Genomic DNA, 22,454 nt, shown 5'->3' on the forward strand with positions numbered 1-22,454 from the left:
GGCTACTGGTCCTAGCAACATGGTATTGCATAAATAAACCCAATTGCTGCAAGGTAATGAGGTTAACAGACGTTTTCCTCTGTAGTATAAAATTAGCTTATAAATACCACAAGAAAGAAAACTGAATTATAGCTTCTTAAAAAAAAAAACAACAACACTGGAGTCTGGCATTGTATGTTTACATTTAGGCTTAATATAAAAAACCTGAGTTCAATTGGCAAAACCTTAGAAAATGCTCTCCAGACGACACTTGAGAGTTTAGCAAATATTTATTTCTTTTTCATCTAAGTTGAACCAAATAGAGATTGTACATAGTGGTACAGACAAATTATGCAGTGCATAGTGGCAGATCCAAGTTATAGTCAGAGACACACTGTTAATGGTCCCTGCAGCTTGCCACTAGATGATAATAAGTCTCATGGCTTATAATCAGTGAAAAGAAAGAATATGGCACACACTATTGAGCCCAGCCAAGCAAATAAAAGGATACCACACATAAAAGAACACCCCAATATAGTGCTCTAGCTTATAACTAAGCCATTTAAACAGAAGTAGAACACAATCAATTTATAATAAAAGCCAAAATACAAAGCTATCCAAGAAAATAAAATAAAATAAACATACCAGCTTAAATAACACTGCTACAATCAACTGAGTGTTTGCAGAAAATCTATGATTTATATCTGGTTCAAATGCAACAGTTCTTGGCCTGAAAAATGAATCCTTCTTTAAAATGGAACTCAGTGTGATGTTCTGCTGTAAGAAAAAGAACATGAACTTCTTATTATAAGTAGCATTTTCTCCTGGGATCTCAAATATCTATACAATACTAACTACTTTTCTTAATATATTTATTAGGCTACAGATGTCACAGGTCAATTCATTTTTAAGGACAACAGCTGCTGTGTTTGTTTCATGCTTAACACCAACATTCAAAACAATTTGTTGTATTTTACAAATTTTACAAATGTTCATAATTACTATGAAGATTTACAAAACTCTAAACCCTATAGCAAATATTGAACACTCATTACAAACATTCTAAGTATTTAACTAATTTTAGAAAGAAACAAACTCTAAAATATATATGGAATTGCCACTTACTAAACAGGCAAAGACTTTGTTCCCTTTTTTCTAGAGCTCTTATTAGTGTTTATCTTTTATCCCTGTTTCTCCGAGTTGATAGCTTTGCACTGAAATATTCAGTAATTCACACAAAGAAAAAAAAATTAGCAATGTAGAATTAGAGACATAGAAGAGACTTTACAAATCACGAAGTAAAATCTTTCTTGGTAACAAATCTGGATCTCTTGCTCAACGGGTGGCATTGTGATGAAAGAGGAGGTGCATGGGCATTGTTTTATGTCAAAATTCTTTCTATCCACAGGTCCTCTCCCGTAACAAAGAATAACATAGAAGAGGCCTAAGGAAGCAGTAGACTGACCCTAGATGGAGGTGCCCCTTAGAAATTAGGATGAGTGGTTATGATTTTGCTCAGTGTTGCTAGAGAGCATGGTTTTTCTCCTTCTGTAAGAAAAAGAAAAAGGGGGAAATTTTGGTGAGATCAAGAGCGAACTCTTAATTCCTCCAAGTCTTGTAGATGTCTAAGTATGTACCCTCCCTGAGTTCAGAGAAGATTCATCCATTTGTAATTTTCCAAGCCTGGGCATTTCTCAAAAGAGATTCTGAATTTGAATTCTCACCTCAGACAGAACAAAATACTGGGGATATATTTCTGTGGTATGTTTTAAATTCTCAAGAAGGACAGACAGCATGGCTTGATTTATTTTATAGTATGTGAGGTGTGTTGTGTGTGTGCGTGTGCATGTGTGTGTGTGTGTGTGCGCGTGCACGTGCACATGTGTTGGGAGAGAGAGGAAGATACTGAAAAATGATGAGACATGAAACATATCCTTGGGAATTGCTCTCTCTCTCTCTCTTTCTCTTTGTCTCTTCATCTCTTTCTCTTTGTCTCTCTCTCTCTCTCTCCCTCCCGCTACTTTCCCAGTTCTCTTCAGTGCTGCCATAAACAGGCAGGAAGCAAGATTTATACATATATGTACATATGTGTATGTGGGTATAATTATGTATAAAATTTAGTGGTCACCCTAAACTGTAGACCTGGGCCCTCAAAATTTTCGTATCAGTTTTCTCTCAAATTAGCATTTTATAAACTTTATTTGGGTTTGATTATCCTAGAATCAATTTTAGCATTTTATGTAAAATGTTTCTTTTCTGGTAAATAGTTACTTTATTTTAATCAAATGGCTGTTCTGAGTGTGTACTTCTTATGACTTGTGTCATAGAAAAACTATTTTCCTCTGCCTATTGCTTCAGTTACCAAATATTTAGTTTACAAGTTACACCACAGTTATTATTAACTACTTGTCTGTGTTATCTCGATTAAAATAATAACCACTTATGTCTTATCTGCCTTAATTTTTAAATTCAAAATTCAGCTATAGGAGAAAAATCCTGCTTTCTTTCTTGTGTGTTAGTAGAAGACTATTGTCAATAAAGGGTACTTAATTGACTTATTTGTTCAGACATAAACTTTGTAAGGGCCCTGTGATCTGTGTTTATGGTTCTATTTCTCCAAATTTAGCAGGCTTTTACTGAATATGGTTTTTAAACATATATATTTCAATACGTACTCTTTTCAGTTAATAATTATGGGCAATAATGACCTCCAGTGGATTCTTAGGTAAATAGCAAGCAGAATTTTCGGAGCATGTCAATTTTCAGTACATTTGCATTTCTTAGATCTTTTGAAGCTTGGTGACTTATCTGAATAAACTGAAATTTTTCTTAAAGTATTTATGTATTTGTTAATTATACAATAAAATTGCAAGTGATTATGAGTTATCAGCACTTTAACTTAAATGTGTAACCTAAAAGCTGACTTTGACAACTGAAATAAACATTAAGATTAATATCTAAATAAATGTTCACAATGGTTTTCCTGTGTAATACACTTGCTTTAAATTTTTATTTAGATGAAAACATCTTATAAAAATTTATATTTTAGAAAAGCAATTGCTAAATATTTAATAGGAGAAGGAAAGACTTTGATAAACATTCTCAAAAATACAATTGGTTTTATAATAGTTAGGAGAGGTAAAATGCTCTGAATATCTCAGTAGTTAAGTGAACTCATGAAACAGTTTCCTGTCTCTTAATATAGAGAAGAAAATTTGATTATCTGAGAGAAAATCACTTTAATACCTGTTTCACAAATAAAACATGGCTGTTAGCCGGGCGCGGTGGCTCAAGCCTGTAATCCCAGCACTTTGGGAGGCCGAGGCGGGTGGATCACGAGGTCAAGAGATCGAGACCATCCTGGTCAACATGGTGAAACCCCGTCTCTACTAAAAATACAAAAACTTAGCTGGGCATCGTGGCGCATGCCTGTAATCCCAGCTACTCAGGAGGCTGAGGCAGGAGAATTGCCTGAACCCAGGAGGCAGAGGTTGCAGTGAGCCGAGATCGCGCCATTGCACTCCAGCCTGGGTAACAAGAGCGAAACTCCGTCTCAAAAAAAAAAAAAAAAAAAAAAAATGGCTGTTATAATATCTTTTAGATTTCAGGGAAGATGACTTTTTACAATTTTGAGCTTTAGATCTTGAGTGCTATAAAATCTTCATTTTTGACTTGTGAGATAATAAATTATAAACAATACTTTAATATTAAAGTTTGATGTAAGGATTAACATGTTTTTTAAATTTCATTCATTGTTTCTGCAAATGGACTCAATGTATCTACTGATAATGTGCTTTCAAATCTTTCCTAAATCTTTCCATTTCTTTCCTGTAAAGAAAAAAGAAATGTGTGAGAATATACCTCTTCTCCCACAAGAGGGCAGCAAAAATCTTTTGCAGTAGACAGAATTCTAACGATAACTTCATGTAATTTGACATTCTTTGCTCTCTTTCTGAGAAGTTACCTTAAGCTTTCTTTCCACAGTGAGTGAAATTTAAAGATTACGTTATGAAACAAAAATATTGTGAATGTGGTTTAATGAATGTTTTGTGAAGGGCACAAGCTGTGGAGTGACCACATTTTTTCTTTCAGAGGTTATAGCAGTCACAACACACCTGCTATTTAACACTTGTGGCTTACACAACACTAATAAAATAGTCCCTAAAAAGTACAGAAAGTTCACATGAGAATGCCAAAGTATCTTGTATTCTGCATGTTTTACATTGCGGTGGAAAAGAAAAATTCAGAAATATTAAGACATATTTAGTTTTATATTTACTATGATTATGAAATTCTCTATTTTTCTTCAATATTCTAATAATCCTAAGTCTTCCAAGGGTAAAATAATAATTACTGCAGAAAATCAGCCAAGTACTGAAAATGACAACTATAGTTGTTTTTTTGACAAACATAATGAGAAACCATTAAGCAATGCATTTAGTTTAAAAAATCAGTTAATTTTATGTGAAGTTTATCCAGTCAAATGTGTATGTAGAGTAATTTATAACACCTTTATAGTTATTTCTGTATTACAGAAATCTCTTTTAAGCAATGCAAAGAAGTTGGATGATTTCTTTTCTTTTCCTTTTCTTTTGTTTTTTTTTTTTCTTATGTTCCAAATATAAATGCTTCAAAAGACAGTAAATGGTCTCACCCCATCAAGAGTCCAGCGTGTGCCTGGGCAGGCGGTAGCGCTCGGGTTTAGAACGGAGCTTCTTTTCCTGCGGGTTGGCATACTTCCACTTGGAGGGTGACATTTTAAGCTTTTTCCTCTTCCTATCTGTGCACCATACTTTCTCACAATATTCTTCCACTCTCTGGAAGTTGCTATAACCGATCAGCTGCAAGAATTCTTTGTACCATGGTTTTGCTCCCTGCGAGGCGCTACTCTGGGCAGGACAAGGCATCCTGCGAGGTCTGTCCTCATCGTCCTTGTGAAACATGTCCTCGACTTTCTCCTCTTCCACTACCTCTAAGGTGATTTTACGGGCAGTATGGACAAAGCTATGCTCTACTGTCTGGCAAAAATAGGTTCCAGCATCTGATTTTTGTAACCTTAGGAAGAGCAAGCCAAGGTCCATCTTAATCACTCTGTCATCGGTCTTCACCTGCAAGAACACAGAAGTAAAGGGCACTGAAGTACACAAGAGAGAAAACAACAACCTGTCACCCTTTCCCCCACCAGTCTTTTTTCATTTTCACCATCACATAATGAAACCCTGAAAGTCATACATACACAAAGATGCTAAATAATTACATCTGTGTGTGTGTGTGGCTTCTGAAGATATTTACATTGCAGGCCATTTCATATCAATGACCTTCAGATCATTTTATATCAATATTGTAAAGTAAGAGAGCTTTCTCCCTAATGATTCAGTTAATCATTAGAAAAAATACATTTCAGTATAGCACTCACAGAATGATAGGAAAATTTCTAAAATGTATTTTTTGACATTTGTTTTTAATGGACAGAACATATACCATTTCCCACATTCTTTCAGGGATTATTATGCCTTCCAGATTATAAGGACCAATGTTTCCTTCCACAAGGACATCTGTTTCCAGAACTGGGCTACTTTCACTTTGTCTCCTTACCAAAAAAAAAAAAAAATCAATTAATCAATTCATTGAACATCCCTCACGTATTCACTGGCTTTCCTTTACTGGAGATTAAAAACCAAACAAGTCAAATCCAGTTCCTGTGCTAAAAGATCAGACATTCTAGCAAATACTAAGTTTTTATATACTTTCAGTGCTTAAATATCTTTCATCATGTTTTTGATACAACAAATTACTCACATTTTTCCATAAATAAATAATTATAATTCAAAGCAAGAAGAGCAAAATCAGGCTTTCAATGAATAGCTCATATTTTTATCACAAATAGCTGGACTAGTAAGCAAATGATTTGACATTAGGCAGAGCTAGAGTCAAATATTGGCACCACTATTGATTGTGTGATTTATGGGATTCATGTGTACTTCTTGCCTTAGTTTTCTTCTTAAAATGGAGATGACTTAACTTGAAAAATTGTTGTGAAGAATACATAAAATAAAATAGGTGAGGGGTTTTCAAACAGTGCTATCAATAGCTACCTCTACCTTGTTACTATACATTTGTCCAATTAAAAACAATCATGTTTTCCTGTGGCCCAGGATCTTATGATGATAGTATAAAGGTGATTCACTGTATGCAGACAGATTTCCCGTTTCAGAAAACAAAAATGAAAGCAATATTCATCTTTGTCGATACAAGTGCAGAGGTAATAGTTACAAACACTTTGGCAATAAAGGCTATTAATGATAGGCATGTTTTTGTCCCTGTGATAGGTCCTGGCCAGGATGGCCAGACTCAGCTCTTCCCTGCCTTGATTAGAGCTGGCGTGAACAAAGTTTCAGTGTGATTACTCAGGTGTGGAAACTGGCATCCACAAACCACAATGGAACAGATGGCAAAATGAAGCAGTATAGCATGGTAAGAAACTGGGATGTTATTTTTAAGTTATGTGGCGTCCCAAAGACATTTTTTTTTCAGCCATGTAAAGTAAATAAATTACTCGGAAGCTTCAGAGTGACCCAGTTGGGCTAATAAAAGAGGCGCCGTAAGTCTTTTGTAGGTGCTTCCCTTGACTTGGCAGGAACATGTCCTGGTAGGCAGAATGCTATAGCCATTAACTGGAGAGCGAACTCCTCCAGGGAAGAACCAAGGAGACTCTCAAAGCAAAACCATCTTCACTATATAGAACAATCTGTTTTAATGATAGGTTTTTCTTAGAACATCCTTAGCACGGGTCACAGCCAACAAACTCTTAAAGGACTTTGTGTACCTCTGATTATTTACTCGTGTCTCCAGGCCAGGCGTCTGAGCAAACTTATTTTCCACCACTGGCTTTCTCCATAGCTTTACCAACTATTGCAACCTGTGGCCACCTTGTGCCTCACATGATACTGACTCTGAAGTACAGCCTCCATTGTTTTAAAATTTATTGTTGCATTTGATATAGATAAAACCTGCCTCCTTAAACATCTCCCACTTATCTGTGGTATGTGCCAATAGACTGTCCTTACTCTCTTTACTCTTTCTTGGTTTCTTCTGCAGGTTTCTCATTGCCTTTATGGTGCAATCCTCCTTCCTTCACTGATCTCACATTTTATTTCCATCCATTTGATGGCACTTTTATTTCTTTGTTTCAGCCAGTTTCCCTAAAATGGTACATCTTACACATAGATAATCCATTGTGTTGTGTTTTCTATTGTTAAAAACAATGGATTTAGTGTTTTTAACTAAAAGAAACATACATAAGCCTTTAATACATATAATTTAGTGTCCTTCCACGCTAACTGCCCTCCATTTACTAACTTCCCTATTTCTGACCATGACATCATTATTCTAGTCTCACTATACTCAATTGTTGATGGTTTATACTTCTCTCTCATTACTTGCTATCACAAATTTCTATCTACATTTCTTCAGTGGTGACCCTTAAACACATCCCTTCCTGATCACCATTTTTGTTGCAATGATAAATTTTCATACCTTACAACTGTTTCTTTGATCTTATCTCATGGCAAACTCCCCAAATCTTTCATTTATTTCTCTTTTTTCTTTCATACCCAGCTTGATTCTGTTTTAGGATCTCTGTGTACATCTCAGCCTCGAGACACCTCTTTAAGGCTGGTTACTTCTCATCCTGCACAACTGAATTAAACATCGTTTTCCCAAACTAGCCTCTCTCAAGCCCCTGTAAAAGTGTCCTCCCTGCTTTATTACCATCATTTCACCTGTTAACCTTCATACACGAATATGCAACATTACACGCAAACATCTAACAACAGTCCTTCAATTAATTTTCTTGTGGCATCTTTTCCCGCTTATTTAAACAAATGGGCTCTAGTTTACTCTTCTTTAAGGCTCGCTTTCTTTTGTCAACATCCCAATTTAGAACTTATTCAGACCTCAATTTCTTGCCTGAGCAGTAAGAATTGCTCCATTAACCAGATCCTGCCTTTCTAAATCTAGATCCCAAAATTGCTCAATGTAGTGTTTCTCAAACTAGGGTTGGTAGAAGAGTTACATTTCTGGAGATCTGGAGAGCCACTCTTTTTAAGAATTATTAAAATTATTGTGTTGATTGGTACAATAATATAAATTAATTAGCTGTATTTGGAATCATGTGAAAGATCAATCTCAGTGTTACTATGGATGTTTATCATACATTCTGAACCACTTTCAAAGTCTTGTTTCCAAATGATAAAACGAACAAAGATGGGTATAATATGTTAATGACAAATTCCAGCCAAATGAAAACCAAACAACATTCCCATGTAGTAATACACATAAAAAGTTTCAAGGTCAGTTGAATAACGTGCTGGTAGGATTGAGTCATCACATGGTACAGCTACAGGCAGAAAGTGTTATATACACACATGTGGTAATCTGTGTCTCATCTTACAGTCATAGAGATACGTATTTCAGTAAAAACAAAATACACTGTAAATAAACATTTTAATGATGCATTAATTTGTTTATAATGCATCTTTAATTTTGGTTCCATATTTTAATCAAAGCTACAAGCATAAGGAATGTATGTGTTGTTTTATTGTTGTGAATATTTAATAAACATTTTAATATAAATCATGCTAGCAGCCCAGGAAGATGTTTCACTTTTAAGGGCAGGTGGTGGGGGCAACCTGTATATTGCTAGAATCAACGCCTCCTTTTCATAACTCTGCTGCCATTCCCCTGTATCGCCACCCTGCTTTCCACTCCCAGCTCTTATTCTGAACTTACTCTTTTTTCCTCAAATAAACTGTTTCTACTGACTACCAAACCATTTGTTTTTTCATTTCCTTTCAGACTTAACTAAACTTTCCCTTCCTTTACAAATACTTTCTTTATAGCCCCTGACGGTATTTTGCTTCCTTTTGTAATGCAATAGCATTTACATTTGTAGAACAAAAGCAGTTATTTATATTCCTTTTCAAATTATTTTTCCATGCAAATTTGATCTCTTCAAACATATGTTTTTAATGAGCAAAGACCTATTTCTTTATTATTCTGAATTATTCTACAATGAATAAAGAACTCAGAAGACAGTGTAAAATGAGAACATACTAATAAATTTATAGAGGAAAAATGTATGGCAATGGGATATACTCATACAGATACTAATAACTTCCAGGTAAATCCAATAATAATTTGAATAAGAAGGAACAAACATGGTTTCAGGAGCACTTGGTAACTGATAAAAGAGGGCTACATCACAGATATGTCTGAAGACATTGCCTTTACCTAAAAAAAAAAAAAATACACACAAATGTCCTCATTGAATACGATCCTTTATTATCTCTATTTTATCTCCTGCGAGAGCAAATAATACAAGAAAAAATAAGAAAATCATCTAGCACTAAATGAAAGTATTTTAAAAGAAAACAAAAAGTGAAACTAAAAATAAATACAAATTCTTGACCACACGAATTAGGGTTGTTTGTTTGCTGCTTGTTTTAAGTTTGGTATTTTAAAAAAGCAGGACTTTAAAAAGATAATCGGAAATCTAAGTTTGAGAAACACTGCATTATGTACATATAAAGTCCAGACAGTTAAGATATGGAATCATGACAAGAGAAATTGTGCCACATTGTTTATATGCATGTTAGAAATAGTGCCTTTTAGAATTTTAATCTATATTCTTGGTTAAGACAAATCCACATTACAATGTTAGGAATAAAAGCTGTTTTAATGCTTGGTCTGCATGGTCATACATTACGTAGGTTAAATCACTTAGAAAGTTAAATGTATCTTACATGGACTATAAATACTTAAAATATATAAAATGACATAGAAATTTATATTTGACATTATTCCACAATTTAGTCTTTCCATGTTAGTTTACTTGGGTACCTCTAACATCAAATTTTTAGAATTGTTTTCATCTATCTGTGTTTTTTTTCTATGTCTGTAGACCAGATTTTCTCCATCAAGAAGACAGTGTGTAATACATCATTTCTATCAAATATTCTTATAGACAATCTAGATAAATACAAATTTTTTTTCTGAAAATGGTTTTATTATTCTTATCTATAAAGATTGATTCAACATGTTTTATAATTTCTAGTAAAAAAAAAGTAATTGAACAAAGAACTCTGCACATCTGGTAGCTGGTCAGGAAGAAGCAGTTATTTCCATGTTTATCAAACATATGGTTCCATACGTTCACAGGAATGGGACCAACATAGGCCTTGAATTGGTTTACTCGAGAATACATTTAATAATAAAATCAGTTTTAGTTAAAAAATATAAAAAAAATTTATGTATTTATCTGACCTGTCTTTGACCAATTTTACACACACAACACACACACTTGTGTGTGTGTGTTGTGTGTGTGTGTATATATATATATTTATTTATTTATTTATTTAACTTACAGAAAATATACCTAAAATGACAGCATAAAAATACAAATCTATTTTATGCAAAACACTTTTTAAGATAAACCTGATATATGATACTGATGGTTACCTAGTAGAGACAGGTGAATTCTTTAAAAGCACATTTCGGGAAAACTATCACACTACATGGAGGAGAACAAATGTGGGAATACAACCCTTAATTTAATACAAGATTATGCCAAAAAGAAAGTCATTGTAAATAAGAACTCAAAACCATAACACGAAAAACGTCATATTAAAATACATAAGGGATATCAAAAAAGAAATTTAGGACATTTCTATTCAAGAATGAATTAATATCTGCAAGTGGCAAAAGTTTTTCAAGTCAACAAAAAGAGAAAAAAAATGGAAAAAACATATATATGGGCACTTCGGAGAAGGAGAAACCCACATGTTTAGTAAGAATGCAAGTTACCATTCAACCTTACTAGTAAAGTTAGAAATTCAAATTTAGGCCAGGTGCAGTGGCTCACACCTATAATCTCAGCACTTTGGGAGGCCGGGCGGATTACCTGAGGTTAGGAGTTCAATACCAGCCTGACCAACACAGAGAAATCCCATCTCTACTAAACACAAAATTAGCCGGGTGTTGTGGTGCATGCTTGCAGTCCCAGCTACTCAGGAGGCTGAGGTAGGAGAATCACTTGGACCCAGGAGGTGGAGGCTGCAGTGAGCCGAGAATATGCCTTTGCACTCCAGTCTGAGCAATAAGAATGAAACTGTCTCAAAACAAAACAAAACAAAACAAAACAAAACAAAAACACGAAAGAAGGAAGGAAGGAAATTCAAATTTAAACAAGACATTACCCAATAGACAAAAGAAAGACAAAACTTAGAAAACAAGATAATGGCATATATTGATGAGGATGTGGGGAAACAGGAACCTGCAAGAATTGCTTTGGGAGTCCAGACAGTGCAGAAATCCTGAGAGCAAATTGGCAATAATCATAGAATGAAGGATGTTGACAAATAATAATAGACAAACCTGCACTCACATCTATAAGGACTTACTTGCAGAGACGAGACGACTGTTCAAGAGGAAACAGCAGAATTTAATTACATCCTGGATGTCTGCATTTATGGGAATTAAGGATGAACTAAGAGCAATGCATGCACGCTATGGTATGTTATGTAATGGTCAAGCAATGAAATAGAGACAAACAGCAACTGGGATAAACTATGAAAACATAGTGCTGTTTACAAAGATAGAAGCCGAATAAAATCTCTAATATGATACGTTTACTTTTACAGTTCCTGCATACCCAAAATATTATATATCTGTTCAATTTGCAAACGTGGTATTGGACTTAGTCCAGTTATTTTAATAAATGCATATGGGGAGACAAGGATGAAAGTAGAAAAAGGAGGTCCAGGAAAAATAAAGTCAAGCAAGAGAAATTTGTATAAACCAATCATCACAATGTGTCATTAAATTAAGTTGTATGATTAACTAAATTATGCATCTGAAGGAAAAAAAAAAAAGAGCCAAAACAAGCAAGCAAAAAAAAAAAAAATTCCAGTTGTTTTTAATGATTAATGTGGTTTGACAACCAATAAACAAAGTTTGTTTATAAGATTTGTTCAAGGTCTAGTATACTACAATCACAGGATTTTAGAAATACTGCTTAAAATCAAAGAAACAGAAGTTTGTGATTAATAGTTCATTTAAAATTTCCATAGATAAGAATCTCAGAATGAAGAGAAATTAAGTTTAAAAAGGATGAAAGTAAAGACAATGTTTGAAAACAAAATTGCACAACATAAGGAACTGTAGAACAACTATAAGTAGAAATTCAATACTAAATTTCCTAGTGACCTAAGGAAAGAAGAAAGTATGATAAACCCTAAGATTTAAAATGCCTTTAACATATATTTTTAAAATTATTCCTTATAACAAGTACATCTTTCCTGGCACTGAGAGTTGAGAAAAATCTCTTCTATATATTCTTATAAAAAGAGAGGGAGGTTTCCAACAACAGCACTATAATAAATACGTTTCCTGTGGGCAGCATCTCAGTGTAGGGTAAAGATAAGATGCCCGAGAATAGTTCAATATTATAGCTATTCTGTGGAGTAAAAACAATGTAGTCTAGATATACAGTTCTATAGTGGGACATCTTCATGCACATGCATATTTTTATTATCTGTAAGACCATATGAAGTATAATTGATACTAGAACAAGAGGAACTTGCAGTGAAGTGAACTGGTAATTTGGAATATCTACTGTACACGTGTGCACTGGGCTTTCTGCATTACTGTATTATCCAGCGTAAGCAGATGCACAAAGCTAGAATGATTTCAATGGCATGAGACTTAGATCCATACCTAATCCCACAGATCTAAGAGAAAAATGTTTAATTTTGAAATATTTTCAATATTCTCTTGGAAAATTAACAGAACAGAGTTCAGTTAAAAACTCTAGATTCATTCCTCTTCTTATGACCACAAATTGCTTTATATTCTCCATTTATGTGATAGGAACTCTGTCTCTGCCATTGTAAAAGGAAGAAACATGAAATTAATAGTCTAGCCTCCTAACTGTACAATTAAAACAATGAAATGTATCATATTATACAAATATGTTTGTCAAGACTAAAAAAGTAAATTCTGAATATTTACCTGTTATAAAGAGTTGTTAGTTCGGAAAAGGTGAGCACATTTTCTAAATATACTGAAAAAGAATGTCAAAACTACTAAACAGATGGTTCATGTGAGACAAGAGTTCATGCACTTTATGTTATGAAAACAAGAAAAATAAATAATATTAATGTGGAACAAAACCTGATGCTTTCAGTGTATGTGCATAAAGATAAAATGTAAACTTATGGCTGGATTGGATCCCTTGGACTTACTACCATAGGATAGCATTGGTAAAGGTAAGGAAAATACGAGTCATCTAACAAACACGATGGTAAAATAAAATGGAGATTTTGCTTCACAATTCTCCTAGCTTTGATGACATAACAGCAATATTAAAAGTTATAATTTGTGCACTCCATTTTTCACTGTTTCATTTTTGTAGAAGAAGCTGTTTCCATAATGCATTGAATTATTGATAAAATTATGTTTTATTTTAGACTGTAAAAACTTAACACAGAGGCAATGAACTCTTAAGTTATGTGGAATGAGCCGCTGATTGATAAGCTAACCATGGTTTATTAGATTTCCCAACAGTGTTTAATTGACTTTGGTGAATTTATTCTACCTTGTAGGTGGCCTGAAGGCAGAGTTGAAAAAATGACAATTTTGGTATTGAGTGAAACAAAAAATTGAGAGCTAAGCACAATTTAAGTTTAAGAGTTTTGATATCCATACATTCTTTCTTGAATTTTCTACAATAAACATGCATATTTGTGCATTATGCAAGCAGTTTATATAATGCATACAATTTACTATTTTAAAGTGATATACTTTATTTTTAAGACACACAAATACGTATTTCCTCTTAAATAGAGAGTCTACAATACAAAAGTTCAATAATGATCAAGGAAAAATTAATTCTTTCATGCCTACCAGAGATCTACAAATTATAATGCTGGTCATATGGGCCAACAGTTTTCTTGTCTGCCTTACACCACCCTGACATAGGCATAGATAATATTTTATGTGTCTTGAGAGTGCCTCCAAATTCTCTTACAGGATATTTGTGTTAATTTATTTAACTCACTCCTAGAACTCAATCTCATTTATAGTGTCTTTGGGATATACTTCGATTTTGTCAGCAAATGATTAAACTCCAGAAGAATGTATTTCAAGAAATTATTCACATTGCTTGACTTTATCGAAAATACATTACAATGAAATTTTAGTGCTCAGAACAAAGTGATAGCTAACTTTTGCACAAAAAGACTTTTTTTTCCAAAAAAATACAGTTATTTTTCACAATAATATTCATTTTATGGGGCTTTACTTGTATATGCATTTTCATTTGAGCCTTTAAATCAGGGATCAAAACTTTTTCTCTAAAGAGCTATATAGTAAATAATTTTGGCTTTGCAAGTCTTGTGGTCTCTGCAGTAGCTACCCAACTTTGCAGTTGTAGCCTAAAAGCAGCCATAGACATTAGGCAAACAAATGGCCATGGCAGTTTTCAAATAAAATTTTATTTACAATAGTGGTAGAGGGTCAGATTTGACCACCCAAAGCTTTGGTTTTTCAACTTCTGCTTTAAGTAATTCTCAGGCTCAAGGGAACCTACTTTTCAAATAAAATATGGATCAAAAATAGCATACTCCAAAATTAGAACATTTAAAATGTGTATGAAATTTAAGTGAGGAATTATGTACTAATCTTCTGAGTAGTCTGAAGAAACAATGGTTTTCATTATTATGAACACTGAAATCACACACAATCACTAATAAACATTTAAATCTAAGTAAATAATGCATATTTAAATTTTCCCTAATTTACTCAATTTTAAAATGTAGTGCTTATAGCAAAAGAAATTCATACAGAAATACTTCAACTATATGACCTTAACTATATGTCTTAACCAGAATGAATTTCTTAGGGATGCTACTCAATATTACAATTTTTGCAATTAATATGGAGGTTTATAAATTCAAGTATATGGAAATGCAGAAATTGAGACTTCATAAACTTTGATATAGTGGTGATTTGGCTATAATTTTAAAAGTTTTGTCCTCTGCTGTTACAGAAAAAAATAATTTATATCTCCTTCATAGAAGGAAGATTTGGGCTTGTATTTCAGATTAAAACTACATGTGGAAATATATATAGCCACTGAATTTAAAGATAGAAGATCTTTGGAATAGCTAAACTTAAATTCTGTGGATGAAATTATATTATCCACGTAAATGAACTATTTTATTTTCTCCCAATTCAGAGAATGAAGGGTCTCTGTCTTCCAATAATTTACCCTCTAACTTTTGTCTGTGATTATGTTCTCTCTCACATGTTCTTTATTTTGCTTCATCAACTAGTTGCACATTTCTTCTTCTTTTCAGCCTATAAACATGACCAAGTCACCTTTTTGCTAAAAAAGAAAACACAACAAAATTTCTCTTTACTCTGATCTACCTTTATGGATCTCTCTCTTTGTCATTCAACTCTTTTGGTGGGGCACACTAAACCAGCAGTTTCCGGTTCAGCACAGCACCATTCATCAATCAGTCTGTTACTTAACATTCCACTTAACAATTGTCCCTGGAAACTGAGTCCTCGTTTTATGCAAACTAGGCAGTTTATAAATTCAAAGAATATTGTTTAATATTTCTTATTGGGTTTTTTTACACCACAATCTCCCAACTTCACTGCTTTTATTTATTTAAGCCATACCTTTCTAGAGTTACTAACTAGTTTGTACGTTGTACCATTTACTTAACGTCAGTAAATTAGCACAGCCTTTATGGAAAACAATATACAGATTTCTCAAAGAACTAAAAATAGGATTACCATTCAATCTAGCAATCCCACTACTAGGAATGTACCCAAAGAAAAAGAACTCATTATATCAAAAAGATACCTGCATTTATATGTTTATCACAGCACTATTCACAGCAGTAAAGATATGGAATCAACCTGAGTGTCCATCAATGGATGATTTGATAAAGAAAATGTGGCATATATATGCTATGGAATATGACTCAGCCATTAAAAAAAAAATGTCTTTCATAGCAACATGGATGGAATTGGAGGACATTATTGTAAGTGAAAGAAAGTCAAACACTGCATGTTCTCACTTACAAACGGAAGCTAAACAGTGGGAACACATGGACATACAGAGTGGAATACTAGATGCTGGAGGCTCCTAAACATGGGAGGGTGAGAGGTAGATGAGGACTGAAAAATTACCTGTTGGGTATAATGCTCGTTATTTGGGTGATAGGTACACTAAAAGGCCAGACTCCACCTCTATGCAATATATGCATGTAATAAATCTGCACCTGTATGCCCCAAATTTGTAAAAGTAATTTAAAAACCACTAACTACCTCAGAGAAATTTTATTAGTTTTCAATAAGTTACTATATATAAAGCACTTAGAATAGCATGGCGCGTAGTAAGCACTAAATGAATGCTAACTATAATTACAACTCGTTTTCTATTTTTACTTTCTCTTTTTGAGTTTGTCTTCCAACTTTTTCTTAAATATGTGTTTTCCCCTTGCTTTTGGAATTAGTACACTTTGCTTTTTATTTCATCACTTTCTAAGGTAAACTATACTGAGGGAGGCATCACTGCATTGTGTCTAAGGGTCCAAATTAAAACCAGACTGTCTGCTCAAATGCAAACCGACTTCACAAGCTGTGTCATCTTATGCAAGTAACTCAATCTCTCTGTGCTTCATTTTTTTTTTAATCTATAAAGTAGAAACAATAAAAATATCTTCTTTGTAGGACTGTTGCAAGGAGTAACAATATTCATGCTTGGCTCACAGTAAGTGATATTTAAGTACTGATTGTTGCCATATTGTTTTTACTTTTATTAATTCCCAGAATTTGATTACTACATTCTTTCTGATGTCTCTCCAACATCTCTTGCCATGCCAAATCTTTCCATTGGGTTTTATATTCCTGAACATGGATACACAGCAGGACAGCTCCACCTGAATGATTTATAAGAGCTTCCAATTCAACACAGCCAAAAGTTAAATAAACAACTTTCTCCCAAATGTGCTTCTGCCCCTGTATTACTGAAATCATGTTACTGTGCCATTTGCCACACAGTGACTCAACAATAAACATATGAATATTTTGTGATTGCTGCTCTTTTATCTCAAATATGAAATTCACTTAATATCATCTCATAAAAATTGAAATCTGTCTTCTCCCTTTCTACTACACTATTTAGTTCATGTGGTACAATATTTTTTCATTGACTATTAAAGTATCATCCTAAATATTCTTGACATTCTATTTATCTCCTAAGTCTGTGTGCCAGTTTCTAGAATAGTTTGCATACACAGTCAAGCTAAGTTGTTCTCATTGGCTTCGAGACAAATTGAAATGGATTCCTTGATCTGTCTACTCATTTTTGCATGCTCATTTCCTATCATGATTTAGATATACCATATTGTTTTTCATCTTTGTAACATGAGCTAACATTATTCTCTCTACTAATTACCTCCACTCATCCTTAAAGATGTGGCTTAAATGTCATCTCTGCCATGAGTCTTTCTCAATTGGTTATTATGCCACTTCCCTACCCAATCTCTTGGTTGAGACAATTTTCTTTTTCCTTGGTTTCAACAGAACTTTTAAGGGACACATATAATTATCTGTTTGCACTCTTGTCTTCATTATAAGACTGTAGACTTCACAAGAGCTAAGACCGTGATTGATTCATTGCCTACTACAGTAGACTCTGAGTGGATATTTATTGAGTTCAAACACCAATTCCAGACAGTTAAACAGAGAGAAGAGAACAGAGAGTCCAAAAAGTATTCCATTTGAGATGTTAAACAGCCTTCACATTTCTTAATAGTGAAAAATATAGCAAAGAGTATTGCTACAATGTGTATGAGGCAGTCACTTGCAAATCATCTGGTCTTGAAGGCATACGGCACATTAAGAGCTGTCTTTAATCATGAAGATTTATACTTTAATACTGTGTGTTCCGATTACCTCAATGACTACCTGCTTCCACCCTTATCCCCATGCCAACATACTATCATCTTAATATAATAACCAAAGTAATCTTTATAAATACAAATGTTAATGATGTCACAGCTCTGCTGAAAATACTCAGTGGCTTCCTTTTCAATTCAGACAAGCACTAAAACCCTATGAAATGGCTGTAGCTCCCTGCATGAGCTATCTCTTGTCCTCACCTCTCTGATGCATAGTCTATTAGTCTCTCTACTGCTCACTAACCTCCAGCCACATTGGTCTTCACTCGGCTATTCTTTGAGTATATCATATACACTCCTATATCAAGGGTCTTAGCATCTGCTGTTCCCAAAGCCCAGAAAGTTTTTATCTTGTACTGTCACATGACCTATGCCCTTAACATTTTCAGATCTTTTTTCGAGTGTCACTTTTATGATGACCTTCTCAGCAAGGTCATCGTAAAAATGGCCACCCTTTAAAAATTCCAGCTTCTCCCTATAATTTAACCTCTCTTGCATTTTTAAATCATTATTTGACATATTTAATATTATTAATTTGTTATTGTTATTATTGTCTTCCCATGTTCTCCCAAATATAAGTTCTATAAAGTATGACATATTAAGTGTTTAATAAATAAATTCAAACGAATAAAACATTTCTTTTAGTGAAAAAAATCCAATAAAATAAGAAAGAATACTCTGAATTTTACATCTACATAGGTTCAAAGTGTGGGTCACATTTTCTTTGATATAGAGGTCATGTTGTACCAACAGGCATATAGAAGCTTGAAAAGACAATTTAGGAATGGAAACACATTGATGTCTATACTGTGTGTGTTATATATAACAATAGCTCATGTCATCAGTGCTTAGAGTGGGGATGGTTCAAATTATGGGCAGGTTCTCTGACATCTGACAATGAGGAATAGTGCCTTTGCCACCAAGGCTGCAGCAGCATGCTTCATTCAACCCTGACAAAGAAAAATCTATATAAGGATCAATCTGACATCAGGAGCATGTTTTAGAAATTGAATCCCAGAACTTCTGCCATAAAGTTTTCCATTTGTTCTATGTCCCAAAAGCATCTGAAGCTACATTTAAAATTTTTATTTCAGAAGACTTTGTGGTTTAGTCGAAATTACAGACACCTGGATTTGAACCTACTTTACTAGCTGCAAGTAATCAGGGAGTTATTAAACATTCTGTGCCTCAGTTACCTCATCTATAAACCAATTCTTTATAATAAAATGATATATTCCATAAAATGCATATAGAACAGTCCTTGGTACTTCGACAATGAATGTGAAACAGCACAGCTTTAGAGTTAAGAATACCTGAGTTCAAATGTCAGGTCTGTCACTGACTTTGTGTATGAGCCATAACTCTGTGAGTTTTAGTTTCTGCATGTGTAAGATGAAGACAATTATGACTAACTTGCAGTTGTGAGATCTAGGAATAACCAGGTACCTACTCACTTCCTGTTTGCAATAGGTACATATAAATAACAGCCTCAGTTATCAATTCTGTTTTATTAAGTCTCTTTTCTGTCAGTAAATCACAATAATTGGTGATATATATATATATATATATATATATATATATATATATATATAGTCTTGTATATTTAATTTACATTTATAATTCATGGAAGCTTATTATGACATTAAAATTAATCAGATCTTCAAGCCAAGGAAAAATACTCCCTACGAAGTATCTAGAAAAGTAGGCTTTCAATAAATACTTATAGAATTAATAAAATGTATAGATATTATGTTCCATTTGCTTTATTTAAGAAAGCAGGAGTCGATAAAATGTGCATTTGAGAGAATTACTATAATCCAGTGTTTAGAAAGTAGATAATTAATTTCCTTTCAGTGCTTTCTAAGAATTCAGGTATGTTTCTAAAGATTAATTCAATTTCTAAAGATTAATGTGGGCAAAAATATTATCCACATGGATATGTTGCTTCTGGGTAACTCCAGAGGACTGAGTTTGAATCTGAACAAGCAGTTATCATAGAATCAAAAATTTCAGTTAAATAAAGGGAAAATGGGTATACTCTGTGATCTGATAAATTAATGACTTCTCACGGTCTGTAGCATCAGAGACGAACCTTAATAAGCATTGTCAGGGGTACAAATAAAGATTTGATAAGAAGGTAATTATGTTTCACAAAAATGAGACATACAGATGTCAATAATGCAAAAAAAGTTATTAAATAAAATTAAGAATTCACATGCAAAGTTTTTCTGCTTAGTGTATATATCATGTATATTCAGACTTCAATAAGGTCAGCAATTTTGTGTTTTGTCCGTTTTATATTGTGAATAAATCAATTCATATATTGATAGACCCATAAAAGCCAAGTATTAATATTACCTGATTATGACTAGATGCAGAGAGTAAATTTGGAGCCGAAATATCAGCAAATATATTAGTTGGGGACATTTGAATGTAGTTGAAAACAGGTACTAAAAATTATAGGAATGGAGATGTAGATTATATAGACAATATGAGAACCTTATAATTGAACATCGATGGATACAGCATGTCAAATGATTTGGTAAAGTTTTCCAAATGAGGCAGATTATGGTAAGTTCCAAATTAGAAACAGAACATACTGAGTGAGGAAAATCACTGATAAAAGAATTCCTTCTTTGTCTTCTGAAGCCATTCTGCTTCGAGGAACTATGGAATATCACCAGGTCCTTTTCTGCCAAGGGAGTTATGAGGAATTTAAAAGGCCATTTCACCTCAGATTTGTGAAGTGGAAAATACTTTAATACTAAATTAACAATTTAATTCAGTGCAATATGCTACAACATTTGGACATGTGTTTATTTTTATGACATCATGAAGAGAATTTTCCTTTCCTGATCGCATTTCAACTTAACAAATGGCCTTTGTTAAGTTGAGGTGACTTTCTTTCTAAAACCTATCCAAAGAACCAAGGATTTACAAATTTAATTATTTCCCAGAATGTACTGTATGATTTTGAACCAAATATGTTGGGTTTTTAGTTTCACCATAGGCTAGGAAAAAAGGAATAAAAAGTCAAAGTGCTCCACATTTGGAATCACTAACTTTGTGTTCCAATGACAAATGTTTAGTCTCCACTGCCAAAACAAGGTGAAGCCTTCCACTGATTCACTGATTCACTCTCCATCCAAAATGCACCTATTACCTCTTCTCTGTGACCAAAGGCAGGTCTCTAGAACTTATTTTCATTATTCAACTTGCAACCTTTTCTTTACCAAAGATCATTTTTTCAATATTCACCAAGTTCTTTTTCGCTGTAAAATATCCATTTCTACTTGCTATCCTTATAATTCCACTTTTACAAAACTGAGTTCAAAGGCCACATCACCATGATCTGCCTTACCTCACTTTTTATGTCCTGGACTCTTTCTATAGACAGCACTTGACTCACATTCATTTATCCAGTAACTGCCTCCTATTTTACATAAATGCTTTAAAGCTGCCTATCTTTCCATCTCTAAAAGCAGTCAAGTCATTCCTCTCCTATCATTTAGATGATTACAGAAATACAATCTCCACCACCACAACTGCTAAAAAGGATGAAAGAGCTGGGGCCTTTCTTTTGTTTCCAGTGGTCAAGAACCCTTGAGTCAATGTCTCATATATGACTGAAAAGCTTTCTTATATGACAGGCTTAATGTTGCAGCTGTGTTGTTATTCTAATTCTATTATTACTCATATGCCTAAGACAAATGTGTTCATGATAGTTAAGTTTGCTATTTCTCTACACCATTGCCTTGAGTGTCACAAGTTAAGACTATCATTTTGACAACACGACTGTAATGAGTTATAAGTACCTCTATTAAAAATTCCTATTTCCAAGATCCAAATTAATGATTTCTGTATGTGTATAACATATATATATTTATATGGTATATGCATACAAAATCTATATGTATATGTATTAACATTTTTATATGTATATAAATCACATAATAAAACAACTTTTAAAATAAGAAATACATAGTAAAAGAGCTAGCTTCATTTTTCAGCATCCAAATAAATAACCTATTTACTGATCACATACTATATGTAAAACACTATGCTGTGACTGTGCAGCTATGAATTACCTCCTCTTTTCTGGTCTCATGTCCTTTCTGTACAAACCAGATAACTTTTGCTTGTAAAGATCGTGGGGTACATTCCAGCAAAGAACTGTTGTTCTCTATGCCATAAGCCAGATGTTCTTCAGTCTTATCCAAAGCATCCCCTACAACAGGAACATTAATGCCATCTTTGAGACTTAGATTTTTACAAGTAAATAAAAATTTTAAACATTATTTAGATCCCTGTAGTAACGTGATTAGCTCATTACCTATTGCTCATTTCTGTAAAGGGCAATTTAAAGGAATTATTTAGCAAGAGTGGCATACCAAAATCTAGGCATGAAACAAGCAAGCAGGCTAAGGGGTGGGACAG

The 22,454-nt window shown here is 33.6% G+C and overlaps 1 protein-coding gene across 3 annotated transcripts in view; it reads right to left on the reverse strand.

Annotated features, from left to right (window-relative positions):
* Window positions 1-250: 250 nt before the first annotated feature.
* SEMA3E (semaphorin 3E) overlaps window positions 251-22,454 on the reverse strand; it is a 284,166-nt gene continuing 261,962 nt past the window's right edge. The window contains exons 16-18 of one of the 3 annotated variants that reach the window (XM_010344863.3): window positions 22,106-22,245; window positions 4,634-5,087; window positions 251-753 (exon numbers count right to left, since the gene is read on the reverse strand). In XM_010344863.3, the coding sequence (XP_010343165.1) occupies window positions 4,638-5,087; window positions 22,106-22,245 (590 nt within the window). In that variant the 3' untranslated portion in view covers window positions 251-753; window positions 4,634-4,637. Of the gene's footprint in view, window positions 1,528-4,633; window positions 5,088-22,105; window positions 22,246-22,454 lie in introns of all 3 variants that reach the window. The other 2 variants (XM_010344857.3, XM_003921149.4) reach the window with 2 other exon arrangements.

Source organism: Saimiri boliviensis, chromosome 10 (assembly GCF_048565385.1).
Source record: "Saimiri boliviensis isolate mSaiBol1 chromosome 10, mSaiBol1.pri, whole genome shotgun sequence".
Classification (NCBI taxonomy): Eukaryota; Metazoa; Chordata; class Mammalia; order Primates; family Cebidae; genus Saimiri; species Saimiri boliviensis.